Here is a 19,424-nt window from a genome sequence, read left to right on the forward strand (position 1 = left end):
TGTATTCTAAACATTAAATGTATTCTAAACATTGAATGTAATTAAGTACAAAACATTGAATGCTTCATTGTAGCAAATTAAGAACCAAAATGATCAAAACAATGTAATACTGTTTATGTTTTAATTTTTAATTTAGGTAAATTTTTTTATTTTTTTTATAGTATTTTGTTTACTTGAATTGGGAAAAAAGAATGATATATATATATATATAGATAGAGAGAGAGAGAGAGAGAGAGAGAGAGAGAGAGAGATTTTACAATAGTAGTGTTTTTCTTTTTTATTGTCAGTGGCAAATATCTTGCTACAATAGCAAGATATTTTGAGTTTTGCAATTCATTTTCAGTTTAAATTGTTCAAAATTTCAATCTAGGAAATGCTTCAGTGTTCTCATGTTCAGATGAAATGTAATACATGAGAATATTATTGAGTATTTTATAAACATGATAACACTCTTGAGCATTCTTGAGCATTCTTGAGCATTTTAATAACACCTAATTCTTAAATATTAATATTTTGCATTGTAAAATTATAATATTATTTTTCAACATTCTTGAGCTCATGTGTAAGTAACTACAAATATAATTTTTCTTTTTTACAAATTTATTCTAACTATACTTATATCTTATTTTTAAAAATTTTACAATGATCAAAACAATGTAATAGTGTATGTGTTTTAATTTTCAATTTAGGTAAATTTTTAATTTTTTTATAGTGTTTTGTTTAATTGAGTTTGGAAAAAAGAATGAGAGAGAGAGAAAGGTACTGGTTTTTTTGTTTGAACAGTAATAAATTTGTCAGTGTTTACAGTGATAAATTTGTCAGTGTTCACAGTAATAAATTTATCAGTATAGTGATTCCAAACCTGTTATTAATGTTTAAATTTGACAGAAATAATCAGATTATAATCAATTTTTTGAATGAAATTTGCATAAAACCAGACTGATATCAAAAGCCAAATATGTTAACAATATGGATAAAAAAGACTAAATGTTTCATTGAAGCAAATGAAGAACCAAAATAATCAAAACAATGTAATAGGGTTTGTGTTTTAATTTTCAATTTAGGTAATATTTTTATTTATTTATAGTGCTTTGTTTAATTGAGTTTGGAGAAAAGAATGTGTGTGTGTGTGTGTGTGTGTGTGTGTGTGTGTGTGTGTGTGTGAGAGAGAGAGAGAGAGAGAGAGAGAGAGAGAGAGAGAGGTGTTGGTTTTTTTGTTTGAACAGTGATAAATTTATCAGTGTAAACAAAACACTATAAGAAAACAAATTTAACAGTATAGTAACTCCAAACCTGTTATTAATCTTTAAATTTGACACAAATAATCAAATTATAATCAATTTTGAATTGAGAGCGGTGCTGGTTTTCTTGTTTAAACAGTGAAAGATTTATTAGTGTTTACAATGATAAATTTGTTGAAACAAGGATAAATTTATCAGTGAAAACAGAACACTATAAAAAAATAAATTTATCAGTATAGTGACTCCAAACCTGTTATTAAGCTTTAAATTTGACATAAATAACCATATCATAATTAATTTTTTGAATGAAATTTTCATAAAACAAGACCTATATCAAAAGCCAGATCTGGTAACAATATGGTTAAAAAAGACTGAATGTTTCATTGAAGCAAATTTGACATTGTAACAACCATATCATTGTAATATTTATTGAAGCAAAGTAAGAACCAAAGTGATTATAATCTTTGTTCGAAATTATTCAAGCGTTGTTGTCATTGTGTATTGTGTCTCAAAACTCCTTGTCTTCAAGTACCGCTTCTATTGCCTCATCAACAATTTGCTGGGTGTCTGTCTGTTGGTTAGTCAACAAAGCATCTATGATATCTACTCTGATTTGCTGGCACTGCTCCTTTGTTAAGTTTGGAAAGATGTCTTTGTTACAGACATATTCTCTCATGAGGTAACAAACTGTGACACCACAATCAAGTCTACGATGACATTGGAAAAACAAAGTTAGTAGTCATCAATGATAATTTTATCAATGTAATGTGTTTTTGTTTTCAGAAACTTACGAATGATCAACTTGTTAGGGACAATTCATTGCAATTTTTGTTTCTTCATGTAACTTGTTACCTTCAATGAGTTTGGGATTGTGATGTTGAAGGTATTTTTCAATAACCTTTCTCTGCAAAATATATTAATAATTAATTAGTGTGTAACAAATAAATGCATAATAAAATTTGATATAGACAAGGGGAATGGATGATATAATAATTAATTGGTGTTTTACCACTTTCTTTGCCTCATTTAAGTGGTTATCTGCTTCTGTGCTTGGTGTCATTGAATTGTAAAGCTTCCATGAGCCATTTTTAGTATCGAGTACCAACAACGTCCAATGCTTTTCATTGAAAATTGGGAAAAGAATATATCTTTCCTTTACAACTTCTAACATCAGTTTGTTCAACAATTGATTTGTTTCTGCTTCATCCTTTGTGGTGAACAAATACTGTGTTTTGCAAATATATTAGTTTTGATTACAATGTAATTCGTTAATGGTAATTTTATCACTATAAGACTGGATAAATGAGAACTTATGCACTTGATGTAGACAAGGGGAATGGATGTTATGGTAATGTAATATATATATATATATATATATATATATATGTAATTTACTTACATGGCATGATGTAGTAAATATATATGTTGTTCCTGCTTGCGAGTTGAGGCTGAACTTTGGTTTCGATTGCTCTTCTGTCATTAAGATTTCCTTGTATGCATTTATTGTCTGTTTTAAAAACAAAAGCAAACAAGGTTAATGAGAGAATTATTATTTGGTATTACAATTGATATATGCACAAATAGGGATTTGACTTTACATTTCCAGAAAGTTCTTCGCATTTGACTATTTTGTCAATATCATCCAAGTACAAATAGCTGCCTATTTCCTTTCCTTGTAAGATTGGATAACTGCAAATGTGAAAACAAAATTTATCACTATATAGAAAAATTTGTTGCTCAATTAACGAAACAAAGGTTAGGGGAACAAATTGAGCATCAAATTTTACTTGATGTATCAAATGCGAACAATGAAATGAGGTACAGAACATAAACTCAAATGCCTAAATAATTTGATACCATAGATGAGACACCATGAAGATTAGCAAAATATATCACTCTACCAAACAAATTAAGTAAATTTTATCACTATGTAGCAAATTGTATCACTGTATGTCAAAATTTATCAATGAATGAAGTAAACAAAGGTTATACATTGGTAAATGCATGACTATGTACTAAAATTTAGATTCCAAATTTGGAAATTTTAGAACCAAATCATGTTCCTACCTGTTGGTTTTTGTTGCCCAAAGACTAATGAGTTTCATCCTTGATTTATTTGGCAATTTGTGAAACACTGGATAGAAAGTGTCAATTTGTTTTGTTGGATGTTGATGTTGTGTCTGCTCTTCTTTGCTGGTCTTTGCACTTTCTTTAACCATTGGTTCTACTTCATCAACTGTCTTGTTATGCTTTGGTTGTCTTTTCGTTATGTACCAAAAATCTGGATCTTTGTGCTCTTTTCTTGTTTCTCTATTTTTCACCCTTTTCATCATTGAGCTCACAAGAGGCGATGTTTTGGGAGTGATGGCTTTAACTTCAACTGTGATTTTTTCTTCTTGACTGTCCAGGTAGAGATTTGATTCAACCAACATTGCAATTCTATCATTAAGTAGCACTATTTCCACATCTTTCACTTTCATTTGTGTCTTTGCTTTCTTGCTCTGTTCTTCCATTTGTTTACTGAGCTTCATGAGTTAGTCCTTAAGCTCATCATTTTCTGCTTGGATTCTTGCCTTCTCCTTTTCCAGCCTTTGGATTATCAGGACATTCTCTTCTAGTTTCTGAAAGGTATGTTCATTAATTTTGACATGGTAGATATTTGTTTCATAAGCAAGTTTCCTTTTTGCTTTCCTCTTTTGAGGCGGTGTTTGATGCTTGAATCCCGGGGAAGTTGTTGGACCAACTTTCTGTTTGATCATTGTTTCTTCTTCATCATTTTCTAGGTTGTCAAAAGAAAGCTCATTTCTTTGCGCATGATCTGCACCTTCTTCACTTTCATGCTGAAAGTTTGGTTTCCTTCTTGCATTCTTTTTTAATTGCAATGGCGTTGATTTTCTCTTTTTTTGAGCAACTGCTTAATGCTTGGGATTCGGTGAATTTCTTCCTGGATTGAGACTGAATATCTTTCTGATAGTTGGTTCTTCTTCCTTTTCAGATAATTTAGTCTCCTCTTGTTCCTCAAAGTTACATTCTTCATCTTTATGCTCATCATCTGTTTGTGATTGCAATTGTTTGTATATGTTCTGTTCTTCAATTGTGTCTTTCAAATTGCTCTCCTACATGAATGAAAATTATTAAAAAGAATGATATGACGCAAAGTTAAGTAATAATTTATCATTTAGTGATTCATATGTATAATAAGACTAATGATTTTTTTTCATGATAACAAGTTTTATCAGTGAATTAGCAACATTAAGCAAAATTTATCACTCAATGAAGCTTATTAAGAAAATTTATAACTGTGAGCAAAAAGTTATCAGTCCATATCAAAATTTATTGTTGCATAGCAAATTTCATCATTCAATTAAAGAAATAAAGGCTATACACTGATAAAACTTGTTTATTGAATAATTTCCTAGCACAGATAAAATGCCTAAATAATTTTTATACCACAAATGTGACACCATGAAGATTAAGAAGAATTTATCAGTCTTGCTAAAATTTATCACTACATAACAAAATGTAATATTTGTTTAAACAAAACAAAGGACATCAACCGATACCTCAATATGTTTCAGATCATGCAAGGATCACTTTTCCAATTGTTCTCCCAGATGTGTAATGTTCTATCTTGCAAATCTTGGAATTGGGTTCTTGTCATTTGGTTTGATGATCTTTGCATGCTCACATATCTAATACTGTTAAGGACAAAAAAAATGTTATAAATTAGTATTTAGTAAATGTAAATATTATAGTTTATAAGTTGTAAGTGAGGTATTTACTTACCAATAAGATGATCACACATCCGCACACTCTATCAATTTGGTTGATGTTACGTGCTATTGATCTTGTAAGATATTGTTTTGTTACGCCACACCAATCATAAGACTTCATTTCGTCAATATTCTCGAGGTATTTCATGAACCCCCAACCAATTGTTGTCCCAGTACCCGGATACAACAAAAGCAAACAAACCAGAAGGCACACAAGCCTAACGATATTTTCTACATCTTCATTGTTGTTGCTTCTCAAAAGTTTCGTTATCAACTTTTGGATTGAAGCACTTGTCATTCTACTCTTGGTTATTTTCCTTCTTTGCACCATAGCTTCCTCATTTTTTCTTCCATATGCAAGATTCATCTTCTTCTGTCCACATGCAATCCCAAAAATTAATTTGAAGGTATTTCTTTTCAATTTCAGCTTCTTCCCAGCAATTTCAAATGTGGCTCCATCCATTTGGTAAGTTTGCAAAATTTTTCCAACCACTTCATCATATTTAATTGAATCTCTTCTTTTAACCTTGTTTTCACTCAATGTATCAACCAGAATTGAAAAATGTGTCTTTCTCAATAGTGTCAAATGCTCCTCTCTGAGTTTTGTTGTCTTGAAAAATTTGATAAGAGATTGAATGTTAGAACGGTAGACATACTTTGCTTCATTATCATGTATCTGTTCAGTCCTAGTTTTTCTTCCATCAATCTTTTTCTTCCCTCTTGCCTTGTGGAGCTCTGTAGGTTGTTTCAGTTGTTCCTATTTGGGCTGCTCATTGTCAATGTTAGATTCAGGTTTAACTTCTAGTTGATTTTCACTTTCATGTGTTGTTGGCTGTATAAGAAACTGAACTTTTTCAATCTTTTTCTTCTTTGAGAAACTTGTTTCTCGACGACGCGATCTTTTACAATGACTGGCAACATCTGTACAAAAAACATTGAGCATGAACATTGAAAATAAAGAAGAATTTTATCACTGAACTAGGCAAAGTAAGAAGAATATATCACTCTATTATGCAAATTAAGCAAATATTTAACTGTATAGCAAAGTTTATATTCCAAATTACAAAAATACATGAAGTATCATGATGTAGATGAAAATAATTGTATAGCAAATTTTATCACTAAATTAGCAAAAGTATGAAAATGCATCATTGTATAGCAAATGAACATAAAGGTATGATTATCATGACGTTGAATATCACTCATAAATTAATATTGTATGGTACAGGTTCAAAATAGCTTCAAGTCAAATTGTATCACTCAATTATAGTTATAAGAGAAGAAGAGAGGCAAATCTATCATTATAACAAATTTTATCACTGAATTAGGAAAATTAAGCAAATCTATTACTGTTGTAGCAAATTTTATCACTGAATTGGGCAAAGTAAGCAAATCTGTTATTGTATATCAAATTTTATCACTGAATTAGCAAAAGTAAGCAAATCGATCATTGTATAGCAAATGAACATAAAGATGTGATTATTATGAAGTTGAATATCACTCATATATTAATATTGTACGATACACATTGAAAATAGTTTCAAGTCAAATTTTATTACTCACTTATAGTTATGAAAGAAGAAGGGGAGCAAATCCATAGTTATGAAATAAGAAAAGAAGCAAATCCATCATTATAACAAATTTTATCACTTAATTAGGAAAATTAAGCAAACCTATCATTCTTATAGCAATTTTTCTCACTGAATTGGGCAAAGTAAGCAAATCTGTTATTGTATATCAAATTTTATCACTGAATTAGCAAACGTAGGCAAATCCATCATTGTATAACAAATGAACTTGAAGATGTAATTATTATGAAGTTGAATATCAATCATAAATTAATACTGTATGATACACATTGAAAATAGGTTCAAGTCGAATTTTATAACTCAATTACAGTTATGAAAGAAGAAGGGAAGCAAATCCATTATTATAACAAATTTTATGACTCAATTAAGAAAATTAAGCAAATCTATCATTCTTATAGCAAATTTTCTCACTGAATTGGGCAAAATAAACAAATCTGTTATTGTATAGCAAATGAACATGAAGATGTGATTATTATGAAGTTGAATATCACTTAATTATAGTTATAAAAGAAGAATGGAAGATGAATACGACTCACATTTGATTCGCATGTTTGTTGAAGATGAATCAAAAAGGGAATATAGATCGAAACGGTGGAGGATTTGCTCGAGATCTGTTCGGAATCAGAATATAGATTGAAACAGAGGTGATTTCTTTGGAAACGATTGGAGATTCAGGGAAAATCTTTTTATTTTTTTCGGTTTCCAAATCACAAATCGCCTCAGAGTGGTTTCCAAATCACCTCAGAATAGTTTCCAAATCATAACAATTGAGAAGGAGCGTGTGTTTCACGCGCACATGGGAGACCTCGTGATATGTTGTTTGCTTCACTCGTGTTTTGTGATATGCAGGGGTAAAATTGGAAACTGAAATAGGGCAGGACTTGGTGGGTATTAATTTGTTTGCATGGGACTGGCTGGTAAGTCCCCCATTTCTTTAACATGCCTTAGGCTTCTCTCCAGTCCGATATTGGACTGGAGAGGTACTGTTGGGCTTTGTGGACTTTTTTTGGGTCTCATTTTAATAATTTGAATCATTCATATTTTAAGATTCGTCGAATACATCATCCCTGTAAAAAATAAAGTCGATTAGCCTTTGTTTGGGATCTGGGTTGACTTTTTGATTTTTTGGCTATTTTAGCCCGGAGTTAAAAAGTCTCGTTTATGATAGACTTTTTAATTTTTTTGACTTTTGTAAGAGAAAAAATGAAATGATTATAATTTAGATGTGATATTTTGTTTGATTGACTTTTTAGTCTATTTCGTCTTTTTATGACTATTTTAGGCCAGGCTTTTTATGCCAAACGAAGCATTGGATAATGACAACCATATATTTATATTAGTTTTGTATGAAAAAAAATAGATAGTAAGAAAATAAACGGTTTATACAAAATTCATCCAAACACGTAATTTTCGTTATCTGATCGACTTGATTTTTTGCAGTGATACTCTACTCGACGAACCCTATTCGACGAACCCTAAAATGTGAACAGTTTGGATCATTAAAATGGGACCCAAAAATTGGCTCATTAAATATTTAATCATATTATTAAAAACTCCAAACTAACTTAATAGTCACGAATCGATTATGATAAAATTTATACATAATGTTTAAATTTGTTATTATCAAATATTTTTACTAAGATTAAGACTTTATTTGTCATAACTTAAAAAAGTCAAAAAGTCACTATTCTATTTAAGTCACATCATCTTATTTAAGTAACATCACATCTCTACCATATCACTTCAAACTCAACCCATACTTCATAAAAAGTCAAAAAGTAAACTTATTTAGATCATCCCAAACCATCCCTAAAGCTAAAATATGACATAAAATTTAGAGCAGTTCTATCTTAGATAATTTTTTAATATATGAATATATGTCACTATTTATTTCATATTGTTAACATAAATATATAATTTTTTTACCTAAGTTCAAATTTTTAATAGATATCTATAAAATATGTTCACATCTCTTATTTAAAAATAAAAATACTTATAGATATTTTAATAAATAAATAGGTCAAATGATTCATAAGTTGGGCATAGATCAAGACATTTTTAGGTAAATGTCACATTGACATAAATATACAAGTCGTTTATGCGTAACTCTAATAAAAATGAATAAAATTTAATTGATTATATCATTTTTACTATATATTTTAGATAAATTTTATATTATTATTAAAACTAATTTTTGTTTATTTATTTATACTCGTGCACAGCATAATCAAGGCCATTTTACCGGCTCTTAACACAAAGTAAAAATAAAACGAACTAAGCTTTTAAAAAGACAGGTATTTTTTTTTTTTTATTTAGTAGTTTCAGAATACAAAAATTGCTAAAATTTATAAGTTATTGACACAAAAAAAATAAAATAAAATAAAACAAAACTAATTAAGATTTTAAAAAGAAAAGTGATGCTATTTTTTTTTTTTTTTTTATTTAGTAACTTCATAATACAAAAATTGTTGAAATTTATAAGTTGTTGACACAAAACAAAATTAAGAAATAAAAATGTGATCCCTTGAATTTTTTTTTTAATTAACTTTAGAATACAAAAATTGTTAAAAATTATTAGTAGTAAACAAAAATAGAGTAGAAATTTGTATAATAAGATATCATAAATAATTATTTTTTAACTACAAAAAATTTAAATTTTAAAAAATGATCGTTGCCATTTAACTCTTATTTAATTTTTAACTCACTACACCTCAGTTCTTATATTTTAGTTTTTTTTTTTTACAAATTTAAAAAAATTATAGGTGACATTTCATTCTTATCTTATTTTTAAACTACTACCCTCTTCTGTTTTTCTATTATTAGAGTTTTTTTTTTAAAAGAAATTAGGTTTATCTTATTTTATTTTTGAATTTTTAAATTTCAACTTAATTTTTTTTATTCAGTGGTCTTTTGGCAAGTTGGGTTAAAAGCTGTGTTTGCAGCTTGAGGGCTAAAAAAGCTAGGGGTGATTATTCAATATTTTCGGAATATGGACACGTGGTGTTCTATAAGGTTTTGATTGATAGAGAGGGGTAGGGGCTCACGATTTATGTTGGGGATAAGGGGACAACATGATGGCTAAGCAATTGATGATTGATTTGAAATATGGCCACGTGATGTTCCGGAATTATTAAATAATTTTTCAAAAGGTAGATAGCTTTTTTAGTTATGAAGTCATTTGGCAAGTCTAAAAATGCTGCATATAAAATTACAATTACACGCTTTATATTATTTAGGGTTATACATGAGTGAAAATGTAAATTTTTTAAATTTGGTGGGGTAGTTTGGTCATTTTATTATGATGTGACATCATTTGGTGTTTATTGAATTTCTCTCTACCTCATTTTTCTAGAATTTATTTAATTTTCCCTTTCTATACTCTTATAGTTCATCCTCAAATTTAAACTTGATTTTTTTTATCTTTATCTTGTATTTACAAAATCCACTTTCGTTCTTGATTTTTAATTGGGTTTATTCTTTTTCGAAGATTTATCTAATTTTCTCTTTCTATGTTCATCATCAAATTTAAACTCTTTTTATTTTATTTTATTTTTTATCTTTATCTTATATTTATAGAAATTCACTCATACTCTTTCCTTTCAATTGAGTTTATTCAATTAAGTGTATTTCAGAAAAATTAATTAGTCTTGCATATTTATATAAAATAGTGAAATCACTCAAATATATTATTTAAATACCCATATAAATTAATATCATAGTATTTAGTTAATTTTTAACATGTTTCGTATTATTTATCACATTTTGTTCCTTGCTCGTGCATAGTGCAAATTTTATGCTAGTATCAGTAAAATAGGCATGGCAGGGTGGAGCTAGAATTATTAGGATTTGTTTATGAAGAGCCAATTTAGCTTGCTTTTTTAATCTTTTGACTAATTTAGCCCGGTTAATTAGTTTCTTCTAAGAGTAACTTTTAATTTTTTTTGGTTTAAATGTGATAGTGCTGATAGAAAAAGTGAAATAATTATGATTTAGATGTGATATTTTGTTTAACTTATTTTATTTTTTTGTACTTTTTTAGTCTCAACTAAATTGCCAAATGGGGAACATAGTATTTTGTAAAAAGTTTTTAGAGATCATGTAAATTGACACCATTAAAATTATTAAAAAATAAATATGTTGGCATTAAAATTATTTAGAGATAGAAAATTTATACAAAAAGTATATTTAGAATGATGTACTAACTATATTTTTAAAATTATGAGGATAATAGTGAGTGTTTTATAAAAGAATAAAATAAAATAAAATTGCTTCATTCTATTTAAATATTTTGTTTATATGTCATTATCTTTTTTTTTTTTCTTTTTTGTTTTTTAAAGAAAATAGTTAAGGGTTTATCCAGAGCATTTGGTCTAAAGGTTATGGAGAAATGCCCCCCATTTAATCACCCTTAATTATTATATTTTCTTCAAAACTCCAAGAAATGCCCCCATTTAATCACCCTTAATTATTATATTTTCTTTAACAGTAATGCTTGGGAACTCTAATTTGAAAGCTTTAATGATGTAGAGAGTGTCCATGTGATATAGGAGCTGGGCTCGGGCCTGGGCCTAGAGTCTCGAGCTGGGCTCAAGCCTAAGCCTAATCGAGTTGGGCCCACTCCGGGCCTCGAATGGATTTCAAACTGTCCACAAACCGCGGGCCATTTTTACAGTCTTAAGTAACTCTCTCTAGTAGATAACAACCAATCTCTTAGAAATTTTTTTATTTATGTATTTTGTATTAAAAATTTAAAAGCTCATAACTTGAATTTTATAAGCTAATTTTTGAAAAATAAATAAATTATATTTTGTGAAACTTTTTTCCCTAGCAATTAATAGGGATTGGATAACAACGGACTTCTAATCTAGTGACAATCATTTGTCTCTCATATACGAGAGATTAAGAGTTTGACTTGATAAGAGTCAGGTGATAGTGAAAATACTTTCGCAATTTATATTCATACAACTTATTATCCATTATAACGGTCACTTATTATCATCACTATCGTATCTAGAGTCTAGATTACACAAGAAAGAGTACAATAAAATTTCACTCCATGGTGGAGGAACGAAAGGGAAATTAATTGATAGTTGTAGAGTATCGTTTCATACAAACATTTATTCTATTGTCTCTTAAAAAGAAGACACAAAAGTGATAGACCCCACTAATTAAGTCAATAAAATTTAATAGATTGGAACACTACTTATATTTGCTCTTAAAGCATTATATAATTTTTCAAAACAAACATGTTACGGTGACAAAAGGCCTAGGTGGGAAAAATTTATTCCTAATCCTAAAAATACAAAATGGGCAACAAAAAATGTTAAATAGTAAGCTAAGATCTATTCTGAATAAGTAATTCTGAATAATTAAATTTTAATCTCAGTATTTCATTACATTTTTTCGTAAATCATTCTTTGTTCCTTTCTACTTTCCTAACATTGTTGAAAATAGTGTCATGTGTCCTTGTTTCAAATCAATTACAAAGTAACACACCTCCTAAATAACTTTGAGATTGCAATTGATTCAAAAGGCCAACTAGCGAAATGGAACTGAAACATGAGTCAAGAATACAACAGAAGAAAATATGAAAACTCCTACTTTGATTTGAACATCTGATATCAAACAGGACAAAAAGCTACTACCTTGTGAGAAATTTACAAGCAGGAAGTAGTAGAAGTACTTGATCATAAAAAAAATAGTAGTAGAAGTACAACAGTAAGTGATAGTGTGTAGCAACACAGCTTCATCAAAACAACAGTAAGTGATACTCTGCAAGACCATTTCATATGTCTAGATGATGTTTCTTCAAAACCCATGAAGTGTCTTCAGCAAGAAAGCTTATACCACTGCAGATGATCTGAAAACAAGAAACACGCAATTTCAGCTCCTTTTTAAAATCGATTGTTAAAACTACATTAACTAACAACAAGGATCAAACTTATGGGACACCAGAGAAATGTTTGGTACATGCAGAGCTCTCTCTCTCTCTCTCTCTGTATTCATCATATATAGAATTAGAAACAGATATAGATTTCCATTAAAATACATACCTACGTGCATATAAATATATGTACATGTATGTGGCTTTCAGTTTGTGCGTCTATGAGAAAGAAGTAAATGAAAGTTGAAGAAAGCAGTACCTTTGCCTGTGTTCTCGAACATCTTCGCCAGCAACGTTGGGAAGAAAGCATTAGTCTATGCAGGAACCCAACAGGAGCTAGCACAGAAAATCTTACCCCTCCATCCCTGCAGCATCCATTGACCATCTTCATCGATCACAAAATCTTTGTGGTACCCTGCCTTCTTCACCTTACCCCTGAATTTGTTTAACGTCTCCTGCTCCAATGGGAGCATCTTGAAACCAGCCCTCATGATGCGAGCCTGCCACTGCTTGTATGTCTCGGGCCTCTCCACCCTTTCTGCACCCTCGCAAGCAATTATATTCATAACTTCACGCCCAAAGAACTCTTTCTCTAAGTTCACCCTCTCCTGACTTTCGCGGGGCATAGTAATGTCAAATATATCAAACATTGAAGAGTAGTAGAAGAGTGCCTCACGAAACCGAGTTACAAAGAAGGGGGCATTGTAGGATCCGTTAACTATTGAATGGGTGAAAATGTCCGGATTCATCTTCCTAATCAACTTCAGAACAGCATCCCTTGGACTATCCACATCAACTGTCTCATCAGGTAGGTTCGAAAACCTGAAGAAACTGTTCACAGCAAGCACCTCATCATTCAGTATATTCAGGTCCTCAATTTTGATAGTTTCCCATTTCTGTGCTATGGCATGGTATTGAAATCGAACATTAAAGCGTTCACAATACTTTGCCAAGCGACGCCCTGTCTCCTCAACCAATTCTGCAGGTCGGAAACCAGATCGCGGAAGGTCTATCCCAGTAATTCGAAGTTCCGGGGCACCACCAGGTAGGGTTGAGAGAAATTGGATAAGGATGGGCCACTGGAAACCATACAGGATACCAAAATCAATAATATGAAGCTTTGCTTTGGTTGATTTCATAGCTAAATCCAAAATCATTTTGTTTGCGAAGAATATTGTCGCCTGCTTGAATGGGCAAGCTGAAACATAAAGCTGGTAAGCTTTCAACTTATCGGCAGCTGTAATCCTCTTGGAAGCTAGGGCTGAATAAATCTGGCTTCCAGTGCCTGCCAAGCGTGCCTCAAGAGCATCGGCAAAGACATAGGCTACCCTCTGAGACCCATTACCAAAAGGAGAAGCGTGCTGCCTAATCTGCTTAAGTTGTTCCTTGGCAGTCCTGCGATCATCAGTAGCAACAGATTGTGCGCAATTAATCAAGAGAGTCCTCAAATCCACCACTTCATTTTTCTCATCCTGTTTCCGAGTGCGAGTCTTTGCGCTACTAGATCCATGTGGTTGTCCGTTCGGATGGGGGGTCTTGGTTTCTTCAGTCTGCTCCTCTTCATCACCATTACAACATGCAATCTCGCTTCTCATTTCAGTACATAGCAAAACCTTGTCAAACAATGCAGACAACTCGGCCTCCTCCACAGACTCCATGTAAACTGCCGACTGCTTGCTACTCCTCTCCTCTTCTAAAACACTATCCTCCCGGTGATGATTCTTCCTACCCCTCAAGCCATTCGGCGAGCTTTCCCTCCCCTCCTCCACCTTGACTACAACCTCTGAAGCCCTTTGCTCCGATTCTGGAGGCAATGCATCCAATTCAACAACCAATGGATTGTTTTTAGGAAGGAACTTCTTAGCTTCCTCCATCCCTCTATTGAACTGCAAAATGGACTCGCTATTGCTAAATATGTTTGAAATCAGATGGCTACTCATAGAAGGGTCTATTAGACCATTAGAATCGTCACTGAAACTCATTGTAGAGTCAAATGACAACTGCGAAGTGGGTTGCAAAGTCGTCTCAAAAGGGTATCCGGAAGTATAACTTTGAACAGATAGTTTTTGCTCTCCCGGATCAACAATGCATTGAGAATCAATGGAATTGCTACCGCTAATATTGCTGGTAGTACTTTGCATACTGGAACTACCAAATAAAAAATCAGGGCTTTCGATATTTGGATGATTGAAGTAAAGAGGGGGTGGTTCATTGGGGGAGGCAGAGCCAAGAACATCATATAATGATTTCTCAGTTTCTTGTAGGGCCAAAGGATCATCGAACATACTGGGTTTCTGCTCCATGTTCTCCTCCATGAGTATGGAGTTTATGTAGTTAAGAAGATTATTGGAGTAATCACTATCATCTGGAGAGTCCACTTCTGAACTTGTACTCGATGTCGGTGCAACGAAACCGGGGTTGGGAGAATCAGGGGGAAGGAAAGAAAGGTCAATGGAATTGAGATCTACAAGGTCATCTTTAAATTGGAACATGTTTGAGAGATTTTCAGATTGATCAAAAGTGGGAAACATAGAATCATCATTGAATTTGAAACCTTGGGTAGGATCGGAGAATTCAGTGAAACTTGGATCCATGATCATTCACAACTCAAAAATCCTAGATGAAAAAAAAGAAAAAGAAAAAAGAAAGGTACCCTTAAGAACCCTAAAACCCAAATCAACTAATTTCCAGAAATCAACGAAGTTTCTACATCTAATTCTAGACTTGAAATCTAGACCACCATGACACCATAATGAAATAGCTTAAAACGAACTACAATGGGTAGAGTCTAAAACAATCGATTCATGGTAAGATCAAAGATGTGTCCTTCAAAAATAAGAGAAATTCTAGATCAAAAAACAGAGAAAAAGCAGCTAAAAAAGTTCATACAAGTTTGCTAGTAATTCATTGAAAAAACGTATAAGTTGAAAGTAGAAGACGTAAACGGATCAAAGGCAGAGAAGCAACATATGACAAAGATGATGAGAAACTAGTGTGACATTTGCGTACCTCCGAGGAATAGAAAAAAGAGACAGCAGTATAGTGAGAGAGAGAGAGAGGGAGAGAGAGCAATGATTCACTGAACCTTGTACGAGGAGCTAAAAAGGAGAGTTGTAAGAAGGGATTGAATGGATAAGAGAGAGTAATGATTATATATATATAGAAAGAAATCTATTTTCTTTACGTTTCTTGCAGCAGAGGTCATGAATTTTCCAGGAAACAGAGCGCTGGAAAGTGGAAGGTAGACGAGGTCAGCTCGACCGGTAATAGCCGGTCAATCCCGTCTCTCAACGAAGATTAAAGATTGTTTTAAGGATGACTTATAAATTAATTTTTTGTTTATTATAAAAATATATATTTTTTAAGGGGGCGTTTAGCATGTGTCAAAACAATAATCTTATTTGAGTCATAGTTATTGTATTTAGATTATATCATTTCTTTACCACATCACATTAAATTCAATTTACATTTCATATTTTTTTTTATAAAAAATTAAAAAAATACACTTATTTTAATCATTTCAAATGCTCCTTCAACGTTGTCCGTTCTCTTGTCAATTGACTTTTTTTTTGTTGGATGTACCTTGCGATTAAAAATTTGTTTAATTTAAATTTTTAAAATTTTTTTTATGAGAAAAAAAATTATAATTTAAATACGACATTTTGTCATATTAATTTATTTTCTCTATTTTTTCTTTAGCCTTTTTTTAGCCAAAAAAACTCTAGTCAAAATATTTATAAAGTAGTGAAAAAAATTATTTGTTTAATTATTAATATTTATAAATTTTATCATTAATTTAACTCTTTTCTTATTTATTTATAAAATTACACTGATTTGTAATTTGACTTTAAAAAAAAAACGTGTTAATGAATGGCTGAAGTCAAAAACGTGTTAATGAATGGCTGAATTAGAGCATCTCCAATGGTTCATTTTTTTTTTCATCAAATCTGAGTAAAAAAATAACCATTTTCTCAATTTGATATTAGCTGCTCCAATGGTTGTCATCAAAGGCAAGGGTCGACCAACGGGTCTACCGACCGATCGACCGGTAAGGCAAAAAAAATATATTTTTTTTCTTTTTGAACTTGTTTGAACCTACCTATTTGAACTGTTTGAACCTTTTTCCGATCGACCAATTAGTCGACCGACTGGATGACCAGTTGGTCAACTGGTGGGCCCACTTGCAATGTTACAGCACAGTAAATTGGTGAAGGCTCACGCAGATTCTCAGTTTGGTGAAAAATTTGCTCCGTTCTGAGTTTGATATCAGTTTGGTGAAACCATTGAAGCAAAAAAAGTGACTTTTTTCATCAAATTCAAATTTGATATTGAATCTGATGCAACGTGAGAGATGGTCTTAGATGTAGGGCGGGGCTTCCTACCCTGGTTTGAAGGGTTTACTTCAGGTTTGTATAATTTATCAATAGTCTCCTTTCAAACGAATTGAATCGATCATTTTGTAATTTTTTTTGTGTATATAATTTCAGCATTGATAGAGACTCCCTCCAATCACCACCCTTACCACCTCCACACACACGTGGCGGGTGGTGATTGGAGGAGAAGGAGAAAAAAAAAAATTGACCAATGGGAGGGAAAGGGGGTGAGAGGGAAAGGGGGTTTGAAACATTTTTCATATAATTTACACAAAAATTTAAATTGATTCGATAATCATAAATTATACATTTATTTTATTTGTCACTAAAAAGGATGAATAGTGTTTTTTTTAAAAAAAAAAAAAACACATTTCTCACCTATTTAAGTGGTATTTTGAGAAGTTAGTAAAAACCCATTTCTCACCTATTTAAGTGGTATTTTGTGTTTTTGTATATAAAAACACAAAAGTTGATGATTAAACTTTTTGAAATTTAAAATTCAGGCATGTAAAATGAAACTTTAAAAATATATAAAAATAAATAAAAATTACTAATTTCTTGCAAAAATATTCTATATAGTTTCATTTTCAAAATCTATTTTTTTATTAAAAGAAAAACTAAAAGACTAAAAATTAATTTGGTGGAAAAAAAAAAGAACATTTACATACAAGTCCCATTTTGTGAACTTATACTCCATTAGGTCCTAGATAAAATTATTTACTCTTTCAAGTTCCATTAATTTTTAATAGACCAATTTATCCATCCAAACCCCCTTATCATCAGCGAGAGTCAAGACCTCGCTCTCATCAACATAATCGATTCCAATCGCTTCCAGAATTTGAGCCTCGACGAAGTGACCGATCCGAGCCTTGGCCATGACGGGAATCGTGACGGCGTTCTTGATCTCTTTGATCAACTGAGGGTCGCTCATCCGAGCCACACCGCCTTGGGCTCAGATGTCGGCCGGGACTCGCTCGAGCGCCATGACAGCGCAGGCGCCGACTTTCTCAGCGATTCTGGCTTGGTCGGCGTTAACGACGTCCATGATGACACCGCCTCGAAGCATTTGGGCGAGGCCGACTTTAATGGAGAAAGTGGATTTCTTTGCTTCTGTTATTGCGTCGTTTCCGTACACTGCTACTACTCCGGTTCCGGCCATTTTTACAGAGAGAGAGAGAAAGAAAGAGAAAGATAGAGAGAGAGATAGATAGATGGGGATAGCGAATGGTGTGGGGGAATGAGAGATATAAATAAGAGTGGCGTTTGAATGGCTCTGCCAAGTTTAATAGCAGTGGCAGGAGCTGGAGCATCAAGCTGAAATTTTTAAAAAAATTTCAGTTTCTGAAGTTAATGGCTGCATGTAAGCGCTTGGTTCAATTAGGTCTAAGTTCTGAAATCTTGTTGACCAAACTCCGAAGGTTTTCTTCGTCAGAGAAGCAATTCGATGGCTCTTTTATATTTTAAAATTGAGAACCTTCTCAATTTATGATATCCTCAATTTCAATCATGAAAAAATTGAGAAAACTTTTCAAAATTGATAATTATAAATTTCTTAGAATATTCGCAGAATTATCTTTCTTTTCAATCCCATACTTTTCTTAGAAGTCAAATAGAAATTTTTTAATTTTGATAATTATATACTGAAATCATTCTCTGTTTGAAAATTGAGAATATTCTCAGTTTTGAAATTGAGAATATTCTCAGTTTTGGGATTAAAAGGCAAAACGTCTTTTTACCTATAAATGAGATTTATTGGTTCAAAAACTTTTTGATAGGACCTAAGCTATCACCAAATATATAGACAGGACTTTTTGGTAATTAACTAGCCTATTTTCATGTATTTTTCTCATTTTTAAGGTTAAATGTATTTTTAGTATTTGGTTTTGTTAAAATAATTTTATTGCTTTTCCTCTTTTAAAGAAAAATTAGTGAAACATCTCTCTCTAACTTTTTGTAGTAGGAGATGTCGAAGATGTTTTTTTTATTAACTAAGATCCCTCAATATTTTCACATAAAAAATTCAACTCAAAGAAATTTTGAAACTTTTATGTGAAATCAGATAAATTTTTCTATGAAAATTGAAATTTCTTTGAATCAGGATGAAATTTCTCTAAGTCAGGTAAAATTTCTCTAAGTCAAATTTTCTCTGTAGAAATGTTAAGAGATCTTAATTATTATGAAAATGTTATATATCCTATATTTTATAAAATCTTTTTATCAAGAACTTTAAAAAAAAAATTCTTTTTTTTTTAAATCAAAAATAAATTTTAAAAACGAAATAAAATAAAATAAAAGTTATATAACTTTTTATTGCACACGTGCCGTTGCAGAACTCTAGAAATAGAAAATTACCCTCTCATAATCATATAGCATAAGAAATTCCAACTTTAACAATTTTCATAAAACAAAAACAAAAACAAATACCTACTTTGGCAATTGAGTTAAAAATTAATTTTTTAATATTTTTATTTTTTTTATCACGTCATCTTTCTATGTTTTTTTATATTTTTTTAAAAAAATTAAAAAATTAAAAAGTTAACTTTTAACTTATTCATCAAAATAGA

General features: G+C 31.2%; 1 protein-coding gene across 1 annotated transcript; it reads right to left on the reverse strand.

Moving 5' to 3' along the window:
- Positions 1-12,189: 12,189 nt before the first annotated feature.
- LOC114278409 (scarecrow-like protein 33) lies at positions 12,190-15,779 on the reverse strand. Its single transcript, XM_028220442.2, has 2 exons — positions 12,747-15,779; positions 12,190-12,463 (listed from the first exon to the last, which is right to left on the reverse strand). The coding sequence occupies exon 1, from the start codon at positions 15,085-15,087 to the stop codon at positions 12,802-12,804; it is 2,286 nt and encodes a 761-aa protein (XP_028076243.2). The 5' UTR covers positions 15,088-15,779; the 3' UTR covers positions 12,190-12,463; positions 12,747-12,801.
- Between the last annotated feature and the right edge of the window lie 3,645 nt (positions 15,780-19,424).

Source organism: Camellia sinensis, chromosome 14, assembly GCF_055761805.1.
Source record: "Camellia sinensis isolate YWXY chromosome 14, ASM5576180v1, whole genome shotgun sequence".
NCBI classification, from domain to species: domain Eukaryota; kingdom Viridiplantae; phylum Streptophyta; class Magnoliopsida; order Ericales; family Theaceae; genus Camellia; species Camellia sinensis.

Coding starts and splice junctions, on each gene's coding strand:
- LOC114278409 (XM_028220442.2), bottom strand. CDS start 15,087: ATGATCATGGATCCAAGTTTCACTGAATTCTCCGATCCTACCCAAGGT.